At 37.5% G+C, this 24,312-nt stretch overlaps 1 protein-coding gene across 1 annotated transcript in view; it reads left to right on the top strand.

Moving 5' to 3' along the window:
- The first annotated feature begins 470 nt into the window (after positions 1–470).
- The window catches only part of msraa (methionine sulfoxide reductase Aa), a 96,923-nt gene continuing 73,081 nt past the window's right edge, over positions 471–24,312 (top strand). Inside the window, exon 1 of the mRNA XM_088909071.1 lies at positions 471–649. Within this exon, the coding sequence (XP_088765197.1) occupies positions 514–649 (136 nt within the window). The 5' untranslated portion in view covers positions 471–513. The remainder of the gene's footprint in view (positions 650–24,312) is intronic.

Raw genomic sequence — 24,312 nt, 5'->3', positions numbered from 1 at the left:
TCTAAAGTGCGTATAAATGCACACTTGTTTTAACTAGTGCAGTAATGAACAACTACTAAGATTCAACGCTGTTTTAAACGTTAACTTTGAAAAACTACTAAATAACAAGATGTGTTGATTTTTCTTCTGGGTTTTACGTTTACAAATGGACACCGAGTAACAACACCAATCAATGAAAAATCTAAACAAAACATGTACCTGTGTGTTACAAATAGAAATAAAACCAATATTATAATCGGAGGAGGGTAATACATGAATTAACCTTGTTGTCTATGCTTTAAAGTGCATTTGTGAAGCCCAAGTAAACGAAAGTATTGTATAGCAAAATCCAGCGTCATATTCTATAAAAATTCAGTGGTATTAGTTCCTCCACGTTAACACTCGAGATGTAGTACTGCCTTCCTATACATTAAGTAACACCCGAGCCATAGATGTTGATCGTGGCTGAATTACGTAACTTGGTTACACAAGTTCAATGTGAACGCGCTATTTACTGCTCTCTCTCCGGACTCCATGCCAGCACTAACTCGTCTGCTTATAAATTGGCGTCACTTTGCCTACAGTAGAATGGGAGACATGTCTTCCAAAATACAATTACCAACTGCAGAGGCGGCACTTCCTGGCAGAAGTGAAAAACTACAAGTTTCAGGTAGGAACAAAATCTTTTTTTTTTCCAAAAGCTAAAACTATCGTTGTAAAACTTTAAGTAATGGGTTCAAACAAAACGCCAACACCTGGTATAAATAATGTTGCAGGACGCAACAATTGTAGTATCTACAGTATAGCCTGTCCCGTAGTACTTCAGAGTAAAATCCTGCGTAATTCATTGAGAATGAAAGCAGTCGTGAAACGTCCGCCCTGCGCTTTTGTTTGTCCCTAAACTCGCATGCTCAAAGGGCATGCTCAGAAAGACTGCCTCCCAGCACACCATTGTACCAACTGTATATCCGCTTACATTCGCTGTTATGAAATGCAGCACCTTTTTGTTTCAATTATAACAATAAAGCTAACGAGGGATACGTTTCTATCTGTTGATGACTCTAACTTCTGATTGACGTCTTATCTAAAGCTCGACACTTCCGTAACAAAAGTGTATTAAAAATAAACCCAGGAGGTATGATCGGAAGTCAAGTTGCAAAATGAATTGTGGGATAATGTATCTTTTTCTGAAATTCATCTGGTTGAAGATGTTTATTAATTCAGAATTCATGAACGCACAAATGTGGTTCACGGTGCACAGCCCTAATGAATCTCGAAACTCGCAGTTGTTCACAGGACACATTCCGTTGCCTGTTTTTGGGGCTTGCCTGTGTGCGTGTGTTTATAGCAGCATTCTCCTATTTTCTTTAGTGTACAGTATGTACTGTATCCAAAAAGCAAACTAACCTAAACCCATTTAACAGAAATCGCTGTTGAGATGTTGTCTCCGTTTGACATCTTTAACAATTCTGCAAGTGCAATGACAGTGAAGAGCAGGTAAAGCCCACGAGCACCAAGACAGTCATATTGTAATTTTAAACCAGTTTGAAATTGATTTCCATTATATTAAAAAAAAAGCTAACTCGAATTTTAACTTTCATCACCCGGCACATTATGCAGGGAACCTAATGAAACGTTATAAGTATGATGCAAAATCTTAGTTGCCATTCATTGCTTCGTAGATTGTTTGCAGTATTTTGTGTTGCAGTTACTCAGATATTGCTACATACTGTACTGTACATTCTGGATGGATAAAATGAGTCACACCGTGCCGGTGCTTGCTCACTGTTTTTCAACAGTACCAGTCCAAGAACAGTACCTGAATGTTTCACAGTATATGTGCTAGGTAGGGAGACATGACATTCAGTACAAATGGGGTGAAGATCATTCTGCATCTGTAATATCAATAGCCATTCTGTGACTCATTTATCCACAGTTTGCAAATGGCTTTTACCAGTCATAGCAATCACCCGCAATACATTTTGGACCCACGCGTTAGTCATTAAGGGTCAAGTTGGACTTTGTATTTTGCATTTTGCACTCACACGGTCACTGTTTTTCTAGGCTTGAAGTTAAGACACAAGCTGTTAAGCAAAATGAAATAGACCCATCATGCTGTTATTTACCTCAAACAGTAAATAGCAACGCAGTGGCGGAGTCTGGCAAGGACCATTTCATGAAGTCACGCATGCAGGGTCATTGTGCCTTCAGGTTGCAATTTTGATGATTATTTCTAAGTGTCTGCATGAACAGTAGCTTGTCTGCAGAAGACTTGGGAGTGCAGAGATGCTGCAATGAATAAATCAAGCAGTTAAAAAGATCTGTTTGCAGTGTTGTCTCATTTGGAAAGGGTTAGGTAGCCAACAAGCCATCCAGGTTTCTTACTACTTAGCCTACAAGCAAATATTATGAAGCTGGCTGCTGTAGTTTGCCTGGATCAAACATTTACCCGTTCTGACTCTGCATATATACACTCAAATATTTTCGTTATATGGTACATTTCATACCAAATGTAACTGTAAAATGAATCCGTTTGTGTAGAATGTGCAATTTATTGACCTCTCAGCATGCTCACAGGGTACTGCATTCTCCCCGTGGAAAGACATCACAGATCAATCGTATCAAATATACTGTATTGAGTAGTATTTTCACTCTGTGGACTAGCTGGTGTGGAAGTGATATTCCTCAAGTGAGGGGAGAAATTTTACCATAAACAAGGCGATTGAAAAATGGTGAATCGTACTTGGGGGGGGGGGGAACGCTTAAATAACATAAGCTGTTTGGCTTTCAAATAAAATGACTTAAGCAAGCAGCCGCGCCTCATATTCCAGTATGTCACATTATTGTCACACTCTGTTTTCAAGGTCTTCAAGTGAATAGATGTTATTATTTTAAGATGAATTGCTGTAATGTATAAACAGGACAGCACACAGCATTTCTGTTTGATTACTTTTACCGCCATTTCTGTTTAATTGCTTGCCATTAGGTGACCTCTGGGAACTAATGGATGAATTGACAAATTCCTATGCGTATCAGTCAGAAGTCATGTTCTCTTCTCCACAAACACCAACTGAGACTGTGACCAACGCTTGAGGCTGGGCAGTATTTAACAGTAATATAAAACTTTGGTTTTAGGTCCAGTTATTTGTTTGTTCTAGCCACCCAATTTGGAATAGGCAATTGTGTATTGTGTAATTTTCATATCTCGACTCTCTGCTACCCCTCAAGGGCACGAGTGGGAGAAATTACGAAGTGTAGGGAGACTCCGTCTGTTTGCTCACCTTCAAATCATTTGTCTTTTCAAGTGTCAGAGGCACCACCGCCAGGTGTGCAGGTGGTTCAGCGCCATTTGAAGTAGAGTCTTGTCCAGACAGCACCAGTGAGGCTGTCTGGTACTGCCTGGAGAATCCCAGTCATGGCTAGTGTCTCCAGGCTCGGAACCATGATTATAGAGCTCGTAGTGTACTCTGTAGCAAACATTTGCTGGCTGAGCTAATCAAGAGGCCACAGTTATGCCGAACCTTTTATTTGGTAATTCCAGCAATGTTACTGTATCATTACAAAATGGATTTGTGCTGTACAATTTGAATATTTTAAAGTATGAAATCATTCTTCCTAAAAGCCTAGGATTGAAGATTGTGAAGTATTTCAGTAGCATAGAGCACTGAATGAGAGTCTGAGATGTTTCTGTGGCCTGCAGAATTAGTTTTTAGTCAGTGCTAAATATCCCTTTTGCCTTTAAAAAGTCTCCATCTGTGACTCACACAATTGGTATGTTTGCTTAGAATATTTGTTGCTACAATTAGGGTATTTCATAAAATTTTGAATTATGTAAAACTGAACATTGGCTACACCAGTCTTTTTTCCACTCACAACTTTTGAGTCATAACTGTTATAAACATTTACTGTTTTATTGAAACCATTTCAGTATAATTTTGTAAGAATATAGCTATATAACTGTAATTGTGTAACTAAATACTAGCTGTTATTATTATTTTAAATGTATCTCTGAACAATTTATAAATATATCATTTAGTAGGACCCTGCAAATAGATTTTAAATAGAGGGAAATGTGTGTTTAAAATGAGTTAATGCACAATTTCAAATATTATAAGTGCTTAATTTAAAAATGCAATTTCACACAATGCACTTGCTTTAAAGATTAATACTGTTTCCTTTGTGCTTTGTTACAGAATTAGACAGAAAACAATTGTTAATAGGCCACATTCTACACTCTTAACTCCAGCACTAAACACAACTAGCCAGGAAAATGATAGTTAGGATCTCAGCAGTGATGTGCAAACGTACCAGAAACGATCAACGACTGAAAAAAGAATGTGGCGCCCTGTCTGCTTGCTCTTTGAACAGCAGCTCTATGTCTTAAGAAATATCGATCAGGGAAAAACATAGTGCAGTACCTTCAGCGGTCGGGTCTTTGTTGCAACAACGGGTATAATGAAAGAGAAATAAATGGCTTACATTGAATCCCTGAGAGGTGTGAAGCAACCGGGAAGGCCCCAGCCGTGCAGAAAGCTCAGACAAGCTGGGTAAGCTTTCAAAAGCTAAATCTGTTTCCAAGGTGGTACACATCAATGGAAGAAAAAAAAGGGCTTGGTGCTATATCAGGTGGGCACACTGAGTTTCTTTCTGCTGAGCCTTTTTATGCAGAGATGTTAGTGCATGTGTGTGTTTTTCTTTCTCCACTTTCTCCTCTCCCTGTTCTGCTGAGAGAGTAGGATCCCTAGAGCTGTTTTGGGCTGCTTAAGATGCGCCTCACATCACACCTCTGTGTAATGGTATGAGACACAGGCGTGCGGAGATACACCCCGCAGGACTGCAGCAGTCTGATTACTGTCACTGGCCTCCACAGGCTTCCCCTTGGCAACCGAACAGCGCTGGGGGGCTTGGACGTTGCCAGGAAACAGTTTGAAACCAAGACTAGGAGAGGTACTTGGTGGGCGGCTCTCTTGTTTCAAGACATTCATAAGGACTAAATTGGAACCCGTAGATTATGAGGGTGACAACAAAAAGATTCAAAGTCAATATGAAGAGAATTGCTCTGGAGTTGCGTTTTTTTTTTCAGAAATCTAAAAACGAGCTTCTCTCTACCATACTGAGCAGTAATTGCGGCACTCTAAAAGGACAGCTGTCCTGTGAGTGCAGACTACCATAAAGAAATATTGCACTAAATATACAAACCGGATTTAAGCACTTATAAAACAACTGCTTTATTCAGCTTCTTAAATTTGCTTACAGGAGTCTTATTAGTTATAGAGAACGAAAGCTGATGTTACAAATTGTGTGCCCTGTATATCAGCCTTTTTGTAGATATGCATCAGTGTAAGTAATTTTTCAGTGTTATATTTTCTGTCTTTTATTGAGGCTTTTTAATGGAGGTTAAGGCTAGATTGCTAATTTTGTTCCTATAAACTCTGAAATATGACTACAAGCCCCTCTCAGGCACTAAGGAGAACATCCCTGTTTAAAATATTTATAGTGTGTTTCTGCTAGTTTTACACTCTCCCATTACTATTCTATTTCTGTCCTTAAAGGAATAGAAATATGCTGGTGACTGATGATAATAATGATCTTATTACTTTTAAACTCTGCTCTACCGTATTTAACCAGATAACTCTGTTGAATACAATTTCTCATTTACAGTGATGACTTGGCCAAGAGGCTTACACCAGTTTTGAACCAAAGCAGTGTAAGAAAGAAAATAACAAGCAATTAAATGCACATAAGATATGGCAGTGTTAGTATGTACAGGGGCCAGGAAGGTAAAATTTAACCATACAGCTGAAAATGTCCTCAGATATGAAGGTGGACAGTTTAAGCTTACTGGGCAGTTTGTTCTAGTCATTGACAGTGGCAAGTTGAAGTGACTTGCACTCAGGGTCAGTGATTGTTCTTGGGAGGTTCAGTTTTTAAAAAATAAACCATCTAAAATTATAGCATGGTGCAGAGAAATAAATTAGATTATTAAGATCTGTGTTTTCCCAGTAAAAGATCTGGAAATTAGTTTAAACCATTAAATTTAACATTTCTAAAAGTTCTGAAACTATGTTGTCGAAGCTGGTACTATCGCCTCTTTCGAAAATTGGTTGGATGACACCCTTGGATCATTCATCTGCTAAAAACTAAATGAGCTAGATGGTCCAAATGGCCGCCTTTCATTTGAAGATTTTCTATGTTCTCATGCTCGGTGAAGCATTCATTTATACACAGAGAGGACCAATCAATGAAAGAATAAAGATCACAATAATGTGTATGATTGCAGACACCAGTGATAAATCTTACAGCAGAATGGTACAGGTTAAGACAAAAAAACAGATCTAGAGGTCATTCTGTAAACCACATTCCTAGTCTCAAAATGGAGAGTATGGGCATTATAGCTAACATGCTAATGAAATGCAATGAAAAAGACTAGATTTTAGCTTGTAATTTATTAGTATTTTAGATTTGAGAATATAGCTGTTTCCCCTATGGCCCAGGTCATTCTCATACCCCTACAGCAGTACTTTGACTTTTCCTGAATTGCATGGCAGTACAACCGTGTTAATGAAAAATGATTGTTCAGTTTACTGCTGGATAGACACTGGACAAAGTGTACATAATTAACACCCACTCTAATGAAAAGACACAAAGTTAGTTTCATTGTCCTTCAAAAGATGACATAGTTCCTCAAGTTAATATCTTGTAGCGTTTTTAATCTCAAGCAATATGTAATTTCTGCATGCTGAGTTACACTAAATTCACAGGCCTGTGAAATTCCCCAGATGTGCCTTTGAAGTAGAAATTTCTGAACATTCCCTATTGTACATTTTTTATTTTCTGAGTCTGTTTCATGTTTTAGAGTTTTGATTCTCTTTAAACTGTTTGATTTTTATAAGTTACCCCTTGTGTATGCTTAATCCCAAATTGTATGGACCCCTTTTGACTTGAACTCTTTTATTATACACGTACTGGGAGAGGTTACGATAACCCTTACATATTCCTAAATAATGCATCTACCACCTTGATGACTTGAAATTGATATACCTATCACAAAAGTATAAGTGGCAATTAGTTGTTTATTATGTGGATTGAAAATAAGGCTAATTAGCAGTTCGTTAAGCAGGAAAAATCAGATTTCATAATCCTGTGGTGTTTACCAGTTTGAAAACAAGTGAAATTGTAGTGCCGTTAGGATCTACAAACTTCCCCAATCTGAATTGCACCTGAAAGGATGATTTATCAAGAAATATTTATGGGACATTTGGAAACTCAGTCCTTTTTAATAGTATTATGTTACGAATATTTATATTTCTGTAAGAATGGTAAATGGAGACTTTCAGAGATAGTGTTGTGCTAAAAACCACAGTACTCTTGCAATAAGCTTTTGTAGATATCGTTTTGTGTTCAATTGTTTTTTAGCTTTCTTTAGTGATTTAATTGGTCGCACTCCTCCATTTCCATCCCCACCACCTCCTTTTTTTCCTTTCCCGATTTACATGAGCTTGTTCAGTTTAGTCTCTTACTGCCCACTTGTTCTGTCATAGAAGAGCTAAGAAAAATGAACACACATCCTCCTTGACAAATCCACTGCCTAGCCTTCCTCGCATTAAGATCCTGCAATGCACACATCAAGAGTTCCAGTAAATGCAAAAGGACAGGCCAGTCCCACTGGCTGCCAGCCAGTAACTGGAGCAGCCAAAGGCCCACAGTGTGTTCCGGTCAGTCCCAAGCAGTCTTGTGTTGCTTTGGTCAGAGTCTGCAAATAGCTGTAATTACAGTCACTATCGGGTATTTCTGCTTATGGTCCCTGATTGGGGACTTAAACTGAAAGAAAGAGATTATTACAGTGACCAAATCAGTAACAATTGTACTGAAAATAGATTGGTAGTTTGCTCCTCTTTCAGATATGTTTCAGGAAGTTTAGCTTCCTAAAGTGTGGAAAGACAATCGTATGAGGATGATGTACAAGCTGTCAGTGGTTGGTAAGAAGTATGTACCGTAAACATTATTTTACTTTTCTTTTGCCGTTTTGCCATCACAATCCCAGTGCCTCCTCTGAATCTGATGCAGTATTCCTAGATTTGAATAGTCTGGAGATTTCACCCAACATTCCTGATTAACTTCTCCACTCAGCAGTTTCTTTTTGAGACTTCACTGCACTGTAGTTGATTCCTTGATATTTTTAACCAGCTTTCAGGTTATAGCTACCTCTGTAGTCAGGCACTGTCTGAATATTGAGTGAGCTTCCATTTTCGTCACCACCTACAGAACCATTTGTCTCACAGTGTTCCATTTCCTGCCCTTCTTCTCTCTGTACCACAGCTGCAATGTTAAATGCTACTGTCCTAAGTGCCAGTCGCAGTGTGTCAATTTTACTGAAATTCATCTTGAATACAGCATTTTTTGAAGGCTTTCGGTATACAAGGTATTGAAAGAAATGTCAGGTAACTAAGGGAATTGTTGTTTATACTCTTTTCAAGTTATGTGGCATTTAGTGGTGATCAAGTGACATTTTGGGTAATAATGAATATCCTGTTTTTTTTTAAAATAGGTGTTACAGCATTTTTGGACCTTTTCATGCTCAATAATATGAATGAAAACTTTATTCCATTCCAAGCATTACACTTTCTGAGAGAGCTCAGGTGTTAGTGGCCTTTTCTCATTTAAATCTTGTCATGATCAAACAATCATGAAAGCTGCCTGTTCTTTTGCGCTTAATGAGCTGTGCTATTACATGGTAAATTCTGGTACATACAAGCACTCATCCCCTACCACATATTAATAATAAACACTTATTCCTTCAACAAGTTAATAGACAGGAGGAGAAAACCAGTTCTCTTAGTTGAAATGTATTCATACTGTATGCAACAGAAAATTGGTTTTAGTATGCATTAGGATACTAGATGCTAGAACATCCCCTTTAATGTCCCTTTGGCCAAAGGAGATCTTTGGGATAAGGTAACATATGCCTTTAAGAGGAATTTCCAACCAATCAACTGCCTTTTCTTTTCCAATAGAAAGAATTATGCATCTGCCACACTTAGCTGAATCCCATAAGGCTATGTTATGGAGAGGGTGGGTACACTTGTGTGAGAGTGGGGGGTGCTGTGGGTAGTGGGCACTGACATGTCCCTAAACCACAGAAGGTGGCGTGTTTGGCATGTAGTGAGTGGATTTCCTGGCACTGAATAGCAAAACAGGACTTGCAGGACTTACAAAACTGTTCACTTCAAAGACATATAGGAGACTATTAGTAAGTGAGTGAATGATAGGCTTAGAAACCCCTGTACATTTGGTAGGGGTGGGAAGAGGAGGTGAGGGGGAGCTGGAGAGTGTGCCATTGTTAACTGTATATATGTGTGTGTAGCCAGGAAAATGGAGGCAACAAAGGTACATTTGTAGTGCCAGGGAGCGCTGGTGATCATACGAGAGGCTATTTATTTATCGGCTCATTTTGGGGACATAGACACAGACAGGCTGGCACAGGCTGGAGCTCCGCCAATGCAGCTTGGGAAGGTTGCCATGCTGTGAGAGAGAGAGCAGGGAGGGAGAGAGGAAAAGGAAAAAAAGGCAGGCAAGACTTGGCACGGTTCTATCGCAGCTCCTTTTGTCTAGTTGCTCGGCTTTGCGCTAAGGAAATCAAAATACCAAGGGTGTAGGATCTCGGCTTCAAGGCTAAATAGACAAAAACAAGAAAACAACTTCGAAAATTTTTTAGGGAGGAGTGGGCGGGGGGCGCGATCATTTTAACAAAGAGATGCGGTGTAATGCAAATGATAGGAGCACACCTAGATCTTTTAGACTGAAACAAGTTATTTCATCTGAGAGATGACAAAATGTGTGTGTGTTTTATTAGCAAGAAGGATCCTCTGTTTGTATTTAAAGTACAGAAGGAGATGACTTCAAAGTAGGTCAGGCTGCTCCAGACCAAGGACCGCCAGCACTATTGCAGCCAGACAGATGAAAGAAAAGTTTATGGTGTGCAGTTTTTTGAAGCTCTGGGTTCACATGCTTTGTAGTTGGATGGCTGCACATTTCTTGCTTGTTCTGAAACTGGCTGGTTATTATGGTTGATCTCTACACCCCGATGACCAGTTCGGAGGGAGTGACCAACAGTTTGAACTCCAAGGAGAAGTTGGGCGACTTCACTGGCAACTTCAGTCCCCACAGCAGAGCGTGCCTCCATGATTGAGACTTGGTTCTGGTCCAATTAAAAAAACAAAACCCGAAAAACGTTTAAACTGGACACCATGGTTCCTTGGCTTTTGCTGGGATTCCAGAATGACCTTTGGTTTGTCGGCAAGAAGACAAGTCGCAGTGTTCCTAAGGAAGGAAAGTACTTGTACAGTTCGCAGTCCTATTGAAGTACAGCTGGTTCCAGCTGCATTCCGAGTTGGAAAGATGGTCTCTGTTTTGTGGTGGAGTTTGGAATAGATTCTTTTGATGCTGCTTCTTATGCTGGAAAAATCCTGTTAAGCTTGGGCAGGCCTGGATGTTTATCTATGTGTATGCAAATAGCATTTCTGCATTTTTAAAAAAATGAAAAAGAGCGGTTCCAGTCTTCATTAACATTGACCAGGACGTCGGTGTTTTGCAGCTTTCTAGGCAGTTCCAGTTAAGTAGTACTACTTAATAGAAAGATCTCAGCCTCACTTGGGACAGAAAGGTAACCAACACTGTATCCCTCATTGGTGTATCATGCCACCTCCTGTCTCGCTGCGCCTGGAACATGTCTTCTTTGTGCACTGATTGTATTTCACTGGTATGTATAAATTCATTAAACACTGTTGTTCCCTCTTGAGTAAATGCAGTAAGCTGGAGCAAGTGAGAATACAGACAGCTCTTTTGCTAAATCCAGTCAACCTACTGAGTGTGTGGGCATCTCTATGTGTGTGAGGCTAAACTCCTATTTGCCACGCATTCTGCATGTACCAGCTGAATTTCACCACTCTGATGTTTCAGGCTGCTTGCTGAAACATCATGCTTATGAGGAAGCCTACTGGGAAGATGGCTTTTTTTTGTCTGAATTCTCAGCAGGCAGTGGAATTACTATATTTTGAAATGCTGTTTCTTTAAAACATATCTTCATATTGTAAGACTTTTTTTTTTCTTACCCGGCTAAGAACCTTGTTTGGCTCTTGTCCCCTCAGTGGGCATTTCTGCTCATTACCCTTTTGAGTGTATTAGTCACTCATCTCCTTTCCTGCACGAGCATCAGAATCCATTACTGTGCCTGCTTTTAACTTAAAGCGTGAACTGTTATAGTCATCTGAGGCCAGTTTTTTATCTTAACCATAATATTCCAGCTCCTGAATTGGTTGCCCTTTACAATGCACAATTCATTTTATTTAGTTCATTTTGTTGCTTCTGTTTTTAAACAGGTATGGATGGTACTTTCAAGCGGTAGTATCACTGACATGTTTTTTTCCAAATGAGGCAGGTATCCATATTTTTACACAGAAATGATGCTTTACCATTTTATCATAAAAATAATCTTGCAGATGCATTCGGTTAGAGTTTTTGGAGCAGGCATATTGAGATGTAATTTAATGTTTTGTATTTCAGTTCCAAAATTTTAAGCAGCAATTGTTGATTTTTGAAGCACAGTGTTGGAAAAGCTCACAAGTCTCTTTGAATAATTTGCTGTTTTGTCAGATTGTATGAGACAGTTACTGCTGAATTTAGCAAATATATCCGTTAATATGCACAAGCTAATCCCTATTTACACTAATTGCATTTGTACCTCTGTTGATGGAGTTTTGGATGCAAAAAAATGTTTCATTGATAGTATGCACTAAAAAGCTTGTTCCTACTCCCTTGTGTGGGCTTTGACCAGGAGGCGCTATGGGCACCTTTATTCATGTTTATTAATGTCCAGATATAGTTTTGGATTTGGGTTTCTGCTTCTTTTTCCAGGGTTTTGAACAGGGCCTTTTTTTGCTCTTGGATCTAATTCAGAACTTAGCTTGTCATATGAAAAGATGTTGGCGCTGAGCTGGGAGCCCCTGCTGTCCCTCCACCAGCATCATTGGATCCTACCTCCTTGATATTATTTCTATGGCGCTTTCCTGTGCCCGGATCCATGGTGCTGGGTTAGGGAATGGTGGAGGCTTAGTGGGTCACAGCTGATATGGTGAGATCTGTACTTCACAGTGCCACTTTTGGATCTATATAGTTCAGCTTTGGGGTCTTTTGGGAAGAGTCTTGGAGAGGGTACCACTGATAGTGGGGGACGTGGAGGAATATTGTTGTTAATTGGTTTTATTTCCTTTTTTAATATTAAATAAAACAACTAAAACTGTTCCACAAAAAAGTTAGGCTAATAGAATCAGGGAGCCTGGAGTTGCATCGACCAGGCTGAGGATCAGGGTCTGTCAATGTTTTTCCCTTCATGTCCCAAATCCTCACTGTTAAAGCAGCGTACTTCAATTCAATTCATCTTCTTCTGGAAGATGGGTTTCTGGTGTCTAAGTTTCAGCTACAGTAACACCCAGTTCAAAGTTCAGGTCCAGGTGGCCCACGTTAGAAATAAGCAGTCCTTTCTAAGTCCAAGACAATTTGATCAGAAATCCATCCCTACTCCATGGTTTAAATACATTGAGTTAATATTGACACTTTGTGAAGGAATGATAGTGTTAATAAGATATAAATATAAGATTATTAATAAGGAGGACTTCATTTATACCGTAACTCCTTAACAGTGTTATAAAGAAATAAAAAAAAGCTTTTGAGAGAAAATCCAAAACCCATGTATTATGTTTCTCTTCTTCCTCTTTGAGAAATGCTAATGAGAAATTAAATAACCTGTTGAAGATTTCTTTCTTTCCTGAAGTCATTCCTTTTTGTGCCAAAAATGAGCACTGTCTGCAATAGTTATTGATTTGGATTGCAAAAAAATGGTTTCCATTTTTTAAGCAAAACAGTAAGCACTTGCAGACCATTTGCAAAGGAGCATTTTTGGTGCTGAACTGTATATAAAATTATATTAGTTTTCTTAAGTAACAGCAAACAACACCATTGTGACCCATAAAGCAATAATAATTATAAACTAGTTGTTTCTGTGTAGAAAAAGCTGCTTATTTTGCCTTTGCCTCCCCAAATCCTACATCTAAAAATAACCAAGGCCAAATAGAATGTTTCTTTTTAATACAAGTAGCCCAAAATGTTAATTAGCAAAGATTGCTGGCCTCTGAAATATGTTGAGAATTACTTGTTTCAGTTGAAGTCCAAGAAATATAAAAAATTTAACGTTTCTGTTAAATCCTAGTAATAAAGAATTTATAATCAGGTCCGGAATATAGTTTGTTAATACTTAGCAAGTTTGCACATGGGTTTTTAGTCTTCTTAAAACATGTTATCCTCTGTTGTGCTGAGACCAGTTTTAAGTTAACAGGCACAGTAATGATGCACCACATTGCCAAATGGAAAGGCAGTCAGATTAAAGAGTGAGTTTCTTTTATCACAGAAAGTTTCTGAAACCTCTTAAATAATAAATACATAAATACATACAATCAAAATGTTTTTGATAATCTTGATATATTAAAGACTAAATTACTATGTAGCACTATTGCAACATTAACATTTCAGTATGAGCACTGAGAATGTCTTTTAAACAACAAATAATTTAATCCTCAGTGATTTGTTTTATGCACTTGGATAAATACATTACTACATTGTTGCATTCACCAATTTGAAATGCAAGCCTAAGCAGAGGTTAAAAGTTACTTACTGTATGTCTCTCAGTAGAAGTGTTGATTATAGTTATTAAGATGGTTTGCATTCAGTATTTATAAACTGAAGAAAACTGAAATGAAGGCACCCTAAACAATGGTATTTTTACATGGGATGAGAAGAAGAACCTTAGACGAGCACAACATTTCCCTCCACACGTGTATTCTTTTTCAGCAGCTATCGATTTGAGGATGATCTCTACCATAGTTCATTTACTGTTCCCGAGGTGACTCAGGAGACTATTTCTAGAGGCACAGACCCACCTGCAAAAGCTGGATTCACTTCCACACAATGTGGTTGTTGTCTGGTCATTTTTGTATCTTGTCAGAATCAAGAGCAAGTGCTTCTCATCAAGAAGGCCCTGTATGATAGAGGTTGCAGTGTCATTGAGATCATTTCATGGGCAACTCCTTCCTGCTAGTGTCAACATACACTGGACCTCTAGTCTAATGCTGCATGCTTCGTAAGGATGTTTGCAGAACTATGTTTTCTACCATAGAAGCCTGGATTTGTAATCACCTAAAAAAGATCAAGTTCGAGGCCTGGTGGCAATGGAATTCCCCATTTTTCTGCAGGCTTCATTTGCCTTCATAACAGTTAACACTTCGATTATTTCTTCCTCCTGCTTGGTCATTGAGGACTTGTGGGACCATACTTGGTGTGGAACCACTGTTGTGTGTGCGACACTGTGTGTGCAGTCCTAGGGGTCAAATGGACATGCAGGTCTCTCCAGTACAACCAGGACTTGGTCCACAGACTTGGTCCACTTATGTACTAAAGAGATAAAAGAAAGGGAATGATGTGTAACATAGATATTGGACCCATTTTTCTGTTCTGAAATGTATCTCCTCCCTCAGCACCTTTGTTGTTTGGGCTTAACTTTGTTTTGTTTTATTTAAGCCTGTCCAGTATCCACTACCTGTAAATCACTTTGAGTGGAAAGTCCAGAAAAGCACTATATACTACTATTTTCTCCACTATGTACTCCATAAATATTCCCCTACTTTCCAATCTCTTTTAGGATTGGAAACAATCCTAAAACAGGGAATATTATTGATTCATTTATGACAGATCAGAAAACTCCAAAAACAGCACAATCCCATGTTTTGTGTTCTTTACCATATGTCTGAAAATATAACTACTCCAATTTTTTAAAGATTTATTTGGTCAGCGGTTTCAGGGGTGGTACAAGTTTCAGGTTTTGATGAGATGCTGTGCAATTCAAATTGCTACAGTACATCATTAGTTTAAGGTAGACACTTTTTTTTGGATTTGTTTTTTTATTACGTTAAATGTAATTTGACCTACAATCCTGTCTTTCTTTTAAAGCAACGTTTGCAAAATTTCTGCATCATGCTCAGGAATAGGAGTGTCACCCCAGTATGACTGGTCAAATAATATGATTATTTTAATGAATTCCTTCATAAAAAACATGTATTGTTAGCCAGGCAAACTGGCATAAAAGTGTTTAATATAATATTATTCATAATCAATCAATTAAAAGTACTTAGCACACATTAAGTGTCCTACAAGTTATGTTATTCGTTTTTTATATGTCATTTCCTCCAAAAATATGCTATGTGTTTTTTATTTCATATTATTTGAAGAACTGTTACTTTAAAAATTCTGTAGAATACAGAATAAAATTATGAGTAGTATTATATCATATTATAATGATGCTAAGGCCTACTAATTTGTGAGAGAATAAAGCAATAACAACTTCAGAAGTTGGTGCTCTAAAAAGGTTTTATTTCAGGTATGGACTTGTAAAGGAAACTCCTTAATATTTTAGATACAAATGAATAACAAAACATTTAATGAATACTGTCTTTAAATACATTTTCTCTGTATTTTACTGTTTCTTAAATATGGCAAATGTATAGAAAGGTATGTGAAAACAGAAGTGGTATCCCATTTTAAGGACTACCTCTTTTCCTCTTGATCTCTTCATAATGTTGTGCCAGAGTCATTAAATTGATCTGTGAGCACAATGAATTAAATGATACTGCTACTTGATATTGATAGGCAAAAATAAAAATCCTTGCAAATTTTAAAATGTTATTAAGGTTCTCACTGGTGGGGGGGTTATATAATTCATCTCACTGAAGGTGTAGGAGGAGGATAGTGCTGGAAACAGGCCTGGGAGATCTAGAGTTAGCCTTTGTGTAGGTGGTAGTGAATCCAATCAGTCAAGACCTATGTTAAGTGCCCTTCTGTGATGGTAGTTTTACATTCACACTTTGTGATCTATGCTCCATTTGACCTTGCAAAGCAAAGGTTTCTGAATCCAATAGCAACTGCTTTATTGCTATGTGTAAGAGCAAAAGTAAGTCCGCAGAAACACGACCAATGAGAAAATCAAATCTGCAGTCGTTATGGAAAATTCTTTATGGGTAATTTTACAGATTTAAGAAAATTAGAAACATGTAATGGTGCACTAGTTTTGAGATTCATTCTCTGTCATTCTCTCTCCACCTCTATTTTTTTGCATTTAGAGTTGCCAATTATTTTTGTACCCACCTTATTTGGGCTAGCCTGTTACGTGTTACCGAATTTACCCTCATCCAGTGCTGTTTTAATGTTTTGCACGCACATAAACAATAATTTGCCAGCAGCTATGTCACCTTGTTACTTACATCTGACAACCCATTGAAGATACGCAGGTGTGAGCCTGGCCAGTACCTTCTACCTGTAAAGCACTTTGAGTGGAGTGTCCAGAAAAGCACTATGTAAGGATTATTATAATGACGTCCAAAAGGCTTTATTGTATGTGTTTTCAGGATTAACAAAAAAATGCAAAAATCCTGACTACCACTTGCACCCTGCACTCCAATCATATAGTACACAGCTTAACTGCGAGAATATGCAACTCTAAAGTTTTTTCCAGTTATCCAGTAATTAAAGGGGAACTGCAGTGCTATAGTTATAGCTATTTTTGCTATTTTGGAGTTAGAAAGAATCGGCATTGATGAATGCATTTAAAACTACAATGAAAGTAATATTTATACAGTAATGCGTAAAACCTCCAATTTACATCACAAAATAGGCAAAAGTACATTGTAATTACATGCCCTATTACAGTGTTAATCCAATAGGAATATTGCTCTCAACTTTGATATGGTTTTGTCGCTGAATACAACTTACTCATTGACTCTACGTGCAATTATGTTGGAACATTTCTGTAGTGAAATGTCTTCTGCACAATCTGTATTTATTCGCATGTACATCTCATTATATTAGTCATTACAGTTGCCAGAGAGCAGGAAGGGCTGCTTCACTTCGCAATTCTCATGAACTCTTGCTCTCAACCGTGGCGAGACCCGTGGTTTGCGACCCGACAACTACACGGTATTTTCACAAAGTTCACGATTTTGCACTGAATTTGAAATTTGTAAGATATTTCTATACTAGCAATTTATTTTGTTACCGAGATTTAATAACCATTCTGAGAAATTGGGACTACTGTTCCCTTTTAAGTCAATCATCCCTGTGTGGCTATTTACAATCATCCCTGTGTGGCTATCTAGTGCTTAGATGCTGTGTACCAATCTCTAATGGCAGACCAGCTGTAACTGCAGCTTCTTCTCAAACCAGCAAGCCCCAGTGATTTATACACATCTCTGCTGGCAGCTACAAACCCACAACTGCACATTGGGGAAAATGAGGAAGTGTAGGCAGAAACCTGCCTCAAACCCATAATGACAGAGCTTCGCTGGTGCTCAGGTGAGCACCTTTACTGGTTGTACCACTTATTTATAAATGCTTACAGTGATACACAGGGCTGATCTATTACCATAGTAATCTATAATCAGTATTAAAGATTAGTATTATATGTCTGTAGGTGAATATTTACTCTGTTACATTTGTAAGTAATCACCTTTGCCTTACATTTGCATACCAGCACAAGGATCATGTGTGCTTTCCTCCCTAATGTGCAGTTATAAGAGACATCCACCATTTTCAAGGTAGTCTATAGAGGTGTTTACAATATCAGAAATATGTGGAAGGATAAGACAGGGGGATGTTTTCCAGTCAACATTTTGTAAGCACAAGTACATTTTCAGAAATTCCAGTTCTTATTCTAATATATTATCTCAACCTTCTCCGATCAATATCTTACACTGAACACCAACCAGCAATCACTTTGATTTGTTGCTTCATTCATTGTAAGTATTTGAAAGATAATTTTTTTCTGTGTGGGTTTTAGATAGACCGTCATTAAGCGGTACTATTAAACATCCATCTAGTTTACTGCTTTATCCAATACAGGATCACAGGGGAACCCGAACCTAACTTCACAAGTAACGGGCGCACAACAGGATACACCTCGGAGGTCCATTGCAGGGTAGACACACACATACAGGGCCAGTATTCCCAGAAGCCAGTTAACCTACCAGTATATCTTTGGATTTTGGGAGTAAAACCCATATTAATATAGGGTGAACATACAAACTCATAGCATCCCAGGAATTGAACCCAATGCCTCAAAACTGTGAGGCAGTAGTGCTAACCACTGCACCTCTTTGCCACACACATAATAATTGGGGAAAAAGATCAATTAACACTCACCTTTTTAAGTTTCTTCTACTCATCTTCAGAAGCTTAAGGTATTTTCAAATGATGGTGCTTTTTCTGTCTTCATCACACCAGTAAATCGGCTTTTTTACTACAGGGAAGGCCTGCACATGCTCTGCTGTTGCAAGAAATACTGTCTAGTGTTTCAACCAAGTGTAAATGCACTCTTCCAGGAATTAACCATTCCCTAGCGTCTCATCTCAAATGCAAGCTTCTGGAATGCAAGCTAAACACAACCTATGAGAATTAACATTCTTATTCTTAAGTTCTAAGTGAAAGCACCACAAGATGCCTAGTACTTAAAATAGATCACTACTGGAAAGAAAAACAAACCTACCCTGTCTGAAAAGTTGCCCAACTTCAATGATGCTCCACAGTCCCACAGATATTCCCAATCACAGTCAGTTACTGACGTAACCTGAAACTGAATGAGTGATTATGTTTTTACTAGTTACAGTAAGTCATTCAACCCATATTCACTTTTGTATTTTGTCAGTAAATATACAGTATAATTTGTAGTATCCTCTAAATTTATAAAATATCCCCAATGAAACAAGGAGCAAAAAACTTTTATGAAAAAAGATTTATTGGATTGGCTAATTTGTCATTTTGAAAAAAAAATCATGCTATATTCTTAATAGCATTTCACGGACCAATGTAACATTTGTTTAGAAATAAATAATAATAAAAACACAAAGGCTCACTTTTATTCTCACTCCTGTAGTTAGTATTTTGTAAATCCTCCTCTGGCATAGATTACATTGACAAGATGCTTCCTGTAGTGTGCTGTGTGTTTTGGTGAAGGGATTTATGATATTTGTTCCAGGTATAATTGTTCCATGTCCTTCGGACCCTTTGGTTTCTATGTAAGACCTGACGTCTTGAATTTGAACAATGGATTCCCAATTGGAGGAAGGTCCCAAGATTAAGTCGGACAGTAAACAACATTAATTGTGTGTATAATTAACCACTTCTTTGTCATGTTGGATGTAGAATCATTGTGTTGATGGAATGTACACTTTCAGCCAAGCTTTAACGTCTTAGCAGAAATAACCACATTTTTGGCCAAAATGTCCTGGTATTGTTTGAGTTCGTGATTCCCCCTGCCTGCCTTTGCAATGGTTCTAGTTGTCGTTCAGTTGTACTTAGTCAAAATGATGGTGCCTATTATGATGGTTCACCCTCAAAAGAGGCGTCTTCCTTGCAACTTGGCCATGAATGCCTTAGTAACTGGTAAATTACCAATTACCTTGATACTTTATATCCAGGAGATGTCAGTTTGCAGTTTCCAACTCTTGCCTTTATATTCACTCATATTGTTTCCTTGGGGCATGCCCATAGTGGCAGGATACACTTACGTCCTCTTCTTTTTAGGGCTGCTGTAGCTACCCCCCAGAATTCTGTTTATCCAGCAGGTTGGTGATCTCAAGCATTAGAAAAAGTTTGAGATTTTTGCAGAAAGAAAAGACAGACTGGTCTTCCAGCCCTATTAAAATTCAAGTCCTGGAATATAATCTCATCATTAAAAAATAACCATTCGAAGAGGCAAAGAACAGATAATCACAGGGAATGTACTGTACAACAAGAAAATTGTTCAACAAAAAGAAATTTATCAAGAACATTTTAATTGTATCCTGTTTGTCTCTAACACCTTTTGCAGCTAATGGAGCACTAGTAAAAGTCATGCAACCCAAGGTAAATAAAGCGCAATTCTCAGAAGGAGTTACATATTTAGGAATATTTCTTAAGTTTTACTGACAACATTTTTTTTCCTATACAGAATAATTTGTCACATGGGGCCTAATTTTCTCTCTAAGCTTTTGTGTTAAAGCATGAGTTTACTTGCAGAAATAAAAAAATGTCATCATCTGTGATGATTCATGTATTTATTTCAGCTTCTTGTTTTTTTTTTCACTTTTATTTGAGTGATTTACCTTCATGCATCTTGTTCCTTGATCTCCCTCATTTAATGAAAATGAAGTGGCACTTTTCATACACCATGATAATGGAAAGTAGAAAATACAAGCCATAAAATGGTAGTGAATAAAAGCGAATATTTTAAGCATTGTGTGCTGGCTGTGACATGAAAGAGATATTCATGTCCAAAATTATGTTAAAAATAGAAGAATTTCCCCCTCCCTCCATAAGATATTAAACTCCAGATAACACTTGATAAACAAAGAAATGAAGGAATTAAACGTAATGAGGTTTCTTGTTCCTGGCCTGTATTCCTTCCTGTATTTCACCTACTACAGTATATGTGATAGTTACTGCAGACTTATTTCTTTGAAAGAAAAGGAAATAATATTTAAATAGAAAAATATACATTTGATGAATAACCGTCAGATTAAAGAGAGTACCCCTGTGCATTCCCAGGATAAAAATTCGTATTAATCTGTTATATATTTTTCTTGTTTTCCCCTATTTTATTTATATTCAGAATGTAGGCTTCAAGCGTGGATTGTGCTCATTTATAGTACAAGAGACAAAGGCCCTTACGATCCCAAATTTCGCAGTTAAACCCTGAATATGTTCAAACACTTCATTTTGTTTAAAACAAATCAGAGACACAAAGAGAGATGGCAACGATAATTAGCACGAAAACATTTCTAATGATTACCTCTGTAAAATGAGTAATTTCTCTACTGTTAATATACTGTTGCAGCCGCTTTGGAGATTTAGTTGTGCTTTTATAAAAAACAGTTTCTTTTTTCACGTGCAGCACTATTTAATCAAATATAAAGTAATAAAATAATTAGGGTGTACGGTTTTCAGTGGCATTTCAATTTAACAACCCCCCACAAAAACCACCCTGCTGTGAAGATAGCCTCATTGGGATTTCTCTGGGAAAATAATACAATATTTTAGAGGGAATGATTTTAGGCCTACAATACTGTTCTCTTGATTCTAATGTAGTTTTTTTTCTACCAGGCATATTTGTGTATGGGGGTGTTAACATAACTTTGAAGTGGTTTCTGTGTTTTAACAGAATTTCTCTCACTCTGTCTCTCCCTCTCAATTTTCTCCGTCTCCCCATCCCCCATCCTAAACCGCGATTGGTTGAATTAACTCTGCAGCCTCCTGCTGTGAATAATTACTTTTGATCCAATGCGGATTCTGCCGTCTTTCTCCTTCTCTCTCTCTCCCCCTCCTTTTATTTTTAACTCCCAGTACCCCCCTCCCCTCAGCCCCACGCTACATGCACTCAACACACACGCACAGGCACATACATATACTCCCTGGTTATCAATGTAGGCTGGGGGCTTTATTAAAATGGGGGTAATGTTGCTCACAGCTGGCTTATCAGCACCAAGGGGGGCTGTTAGGGAATTGGCACAGCTGAACGTACTGCACTGTTAATTGTATTGCTTTGATTGCAGTAGACGGGACATATGTAAACTGCTGATTATTGCTCACTTCTTGAATTTCCAAGGGGTAGCTGCTAGATAGCCCTTCAGAGATGTCAGTGGGTGAACACGATTGTGCATGTGACTGGTTTCTTTTTAAGAAATGGGCATATTATATATGATATTGGCGACATCCTTGCTTTGCCTATTGAGGCAAAAAATGTCTTTCTCCTCTTGGTTTTTAATATTACAGAGCAGAATACTGTGCAAGGATGAGACAGAGCAACAGTGACCCTCCCCAACATTGAGCAGTCATACAGGGGTCTAATACTGCATGTTGAGCAGTTTTTCTGCAAATGGCACTGCATGTCCTCACTGGACTACAAGCGTGTTCTGTCCTTTTCAGCCTGACTGGTTTGTCAGATATGCTCATGTCACGGCTTTAACATAGCACTACAGTATTTTAATATGAAGAGGCTGCTGGTTCTAGAAATTCCTTTTTACACTTGCCTAAGCAAAAATCTCAAGCTTGAAAGTGAATGTTCTGTTCTCCTGCTTTTAGTGCAATTCATTTTAGACAATCAGCATTCATCTATATAGATACATTACTCTAACATCAAAGATAAATGTGATCATATGCATTGAATCATCTAGTAGTTGATACAGGAAGCAAAAACAGGGAGGAGATTCTAAAAAATAAGCAAAATGTTCAAGAAATCAATAACTGTGTCTCTGGTGCAATTACTCAACTTTGCACACAGGAGGTTTGACCAGGAATTAAATTTTAAAAAATCACGGAACCATACTATTCTATCTAATGGAATTATGCGACGAAAGCACAGCATGAACATGACATTGCTTTTCAAGGAACTGTTACTGCAGACTCAAGAGAGAATGTGCCAAGGGAAATAATACACTCGATTTCAATAGCAACTTGTCTTCGTCCTCATCTAGACAACTTGGGCAGAGAACAAAAAAGGTCCAACAAAATGGTTGGATTTACAGTGAGGGATGTAAAATTAAATTGGTGAGAAAAATGTTTAAAATTGTGCATTACATTAGTAATATATAATTACTAATGTACTAAAGTAAAGTATAATATAATAATACACTTTTAGTATATTATACACAGTTTTCTCTAATCCTGGTACAAACATAACTTCCAGTATCAGAAAGAGTTTGCAAAACAGCAAATAGGATAATTAGGGGTTCACAAGCATATCATAAACAGATGTGTTAAAGGAACTGAATCTTTATAGTATTCGGACAAAACATGAGAGCGTGAGCATATCTCATTCAAGTGTTCAAAATCGTCAAAGACACTGACAGTTCAACCCGTTGGACCACTGATTTCACAGTGAAATCTCCTAAAAACATATAACTAAAGCTGAAAACTAAAGAGGTGGAATCAAGAGCAGTACCTACAGTATCTGTGATGACAGACAATGTGTGAAAGAGTACTCTGAAGAAGAGAGAAGGTTGAACGTGAACACAAATGACTCCTTTCTTAAATGGTGCTGCATATTTGCTGGCTTAACATTTACATATTTAATATTTTTTAATAAATATTTTTTTCATTCTGTTTGTAAAACAAGGTGAAGTTTTCATATTAGATGCATTGTCCATGATAATCATATGTTTAGTCTTCTTGCAAATGCACAACAGAATAAAAGTAACACAGAGAAAGTTGTCTATAGCTTTTAATACCCTTATCTTTTTACTTGCTTTAGTTGTAGGTATAATTCATTCCACTAAACTGCCTCTCACTTTGGAAAAGAAAGCAGCTGATTGAGAAGTTTGCAGAAGGCATTATTTGTTCGGTTTCAGCTATACTTATGATGAAACCATCAAAAAATATGAAATGAAAATGCATTTATTTGTAATTTGTTTTTTAAAATTCAGTCTGACATCTATGATTTTGAGCTTATGTATTCCATTTTAACTTCTCATTATTCTCATTATGTCTTCCTCATTATTCACCTCACTATTAAGTGTTTTTTTCCCCCAAAATTCGCACTAGTAAGAAAAAACACCTAAATGGATTCTCTTTTATGTGTGTACCAATCAAAAAAGTCCCTTTTAATGTTTTGTCCTTGGACTTCTATTCACTTATTATTCAGTGAAACTGCTTTTCGTCTTTTCAATTCCACACAAGAGCACAGGAAGATATGGAAAATAAAAGATATTGGATAGGAAATCTTTGTTGGAGATTTTTTTCTGTAGTGTTATGGTAGTCAAATGATCTGTATGTAATGTTGCCTTCAGTGCACTTCAACAACTTGCAGTCTAAATGATAGCCTAGACCGGTCGATGCCAGGAATCACAATACAGTAATGTGATTTGATTTTTATGTCATTAGTCTTTGACATGAATTCCTTCAGAATTTGATGTTTGGCCTCTATCTCCTCTTTCTTAAGCAGGATAAATTCTCAGCAATTAGAGGCTCTTCTTATGTATTTTGGTAAGGTACAAAATATTGCATTTATATGAGGTGACAGAGACTACTGTAAATATCTTATTCCATACTGCCCAGATGAACTGATAAAGGATTATGGAATATAATAAAATGTTCCTTTTTCTATCCTCTGTATATCCATGATTTTATATTGTTTCTAAAACTATATATATGATACAAACAATATCGTAATGTAAACACAGCAGACAAAATATCAAAATGCAAATG

This window comes from Atractosteus spatula, chromosome 2 (genome assembly GCF_055471065.1).
Source record: "Atractosteus spatula isolate fAtrSpa1 chromosome 2, fAtrSpa1.hap1, whole genome shotgun sequence".
Classification (NCBI taxonomy): domain Eukaryota; kingdom Metazoa; phylum Chordata; class Actinopteri; order Semionotiformes; family Lepisosteidae; genus Atractosteus; species Atractosteus spatula.
This window is presented reverse-complemented; position numbering and strand designations above follow the sequence as displayed.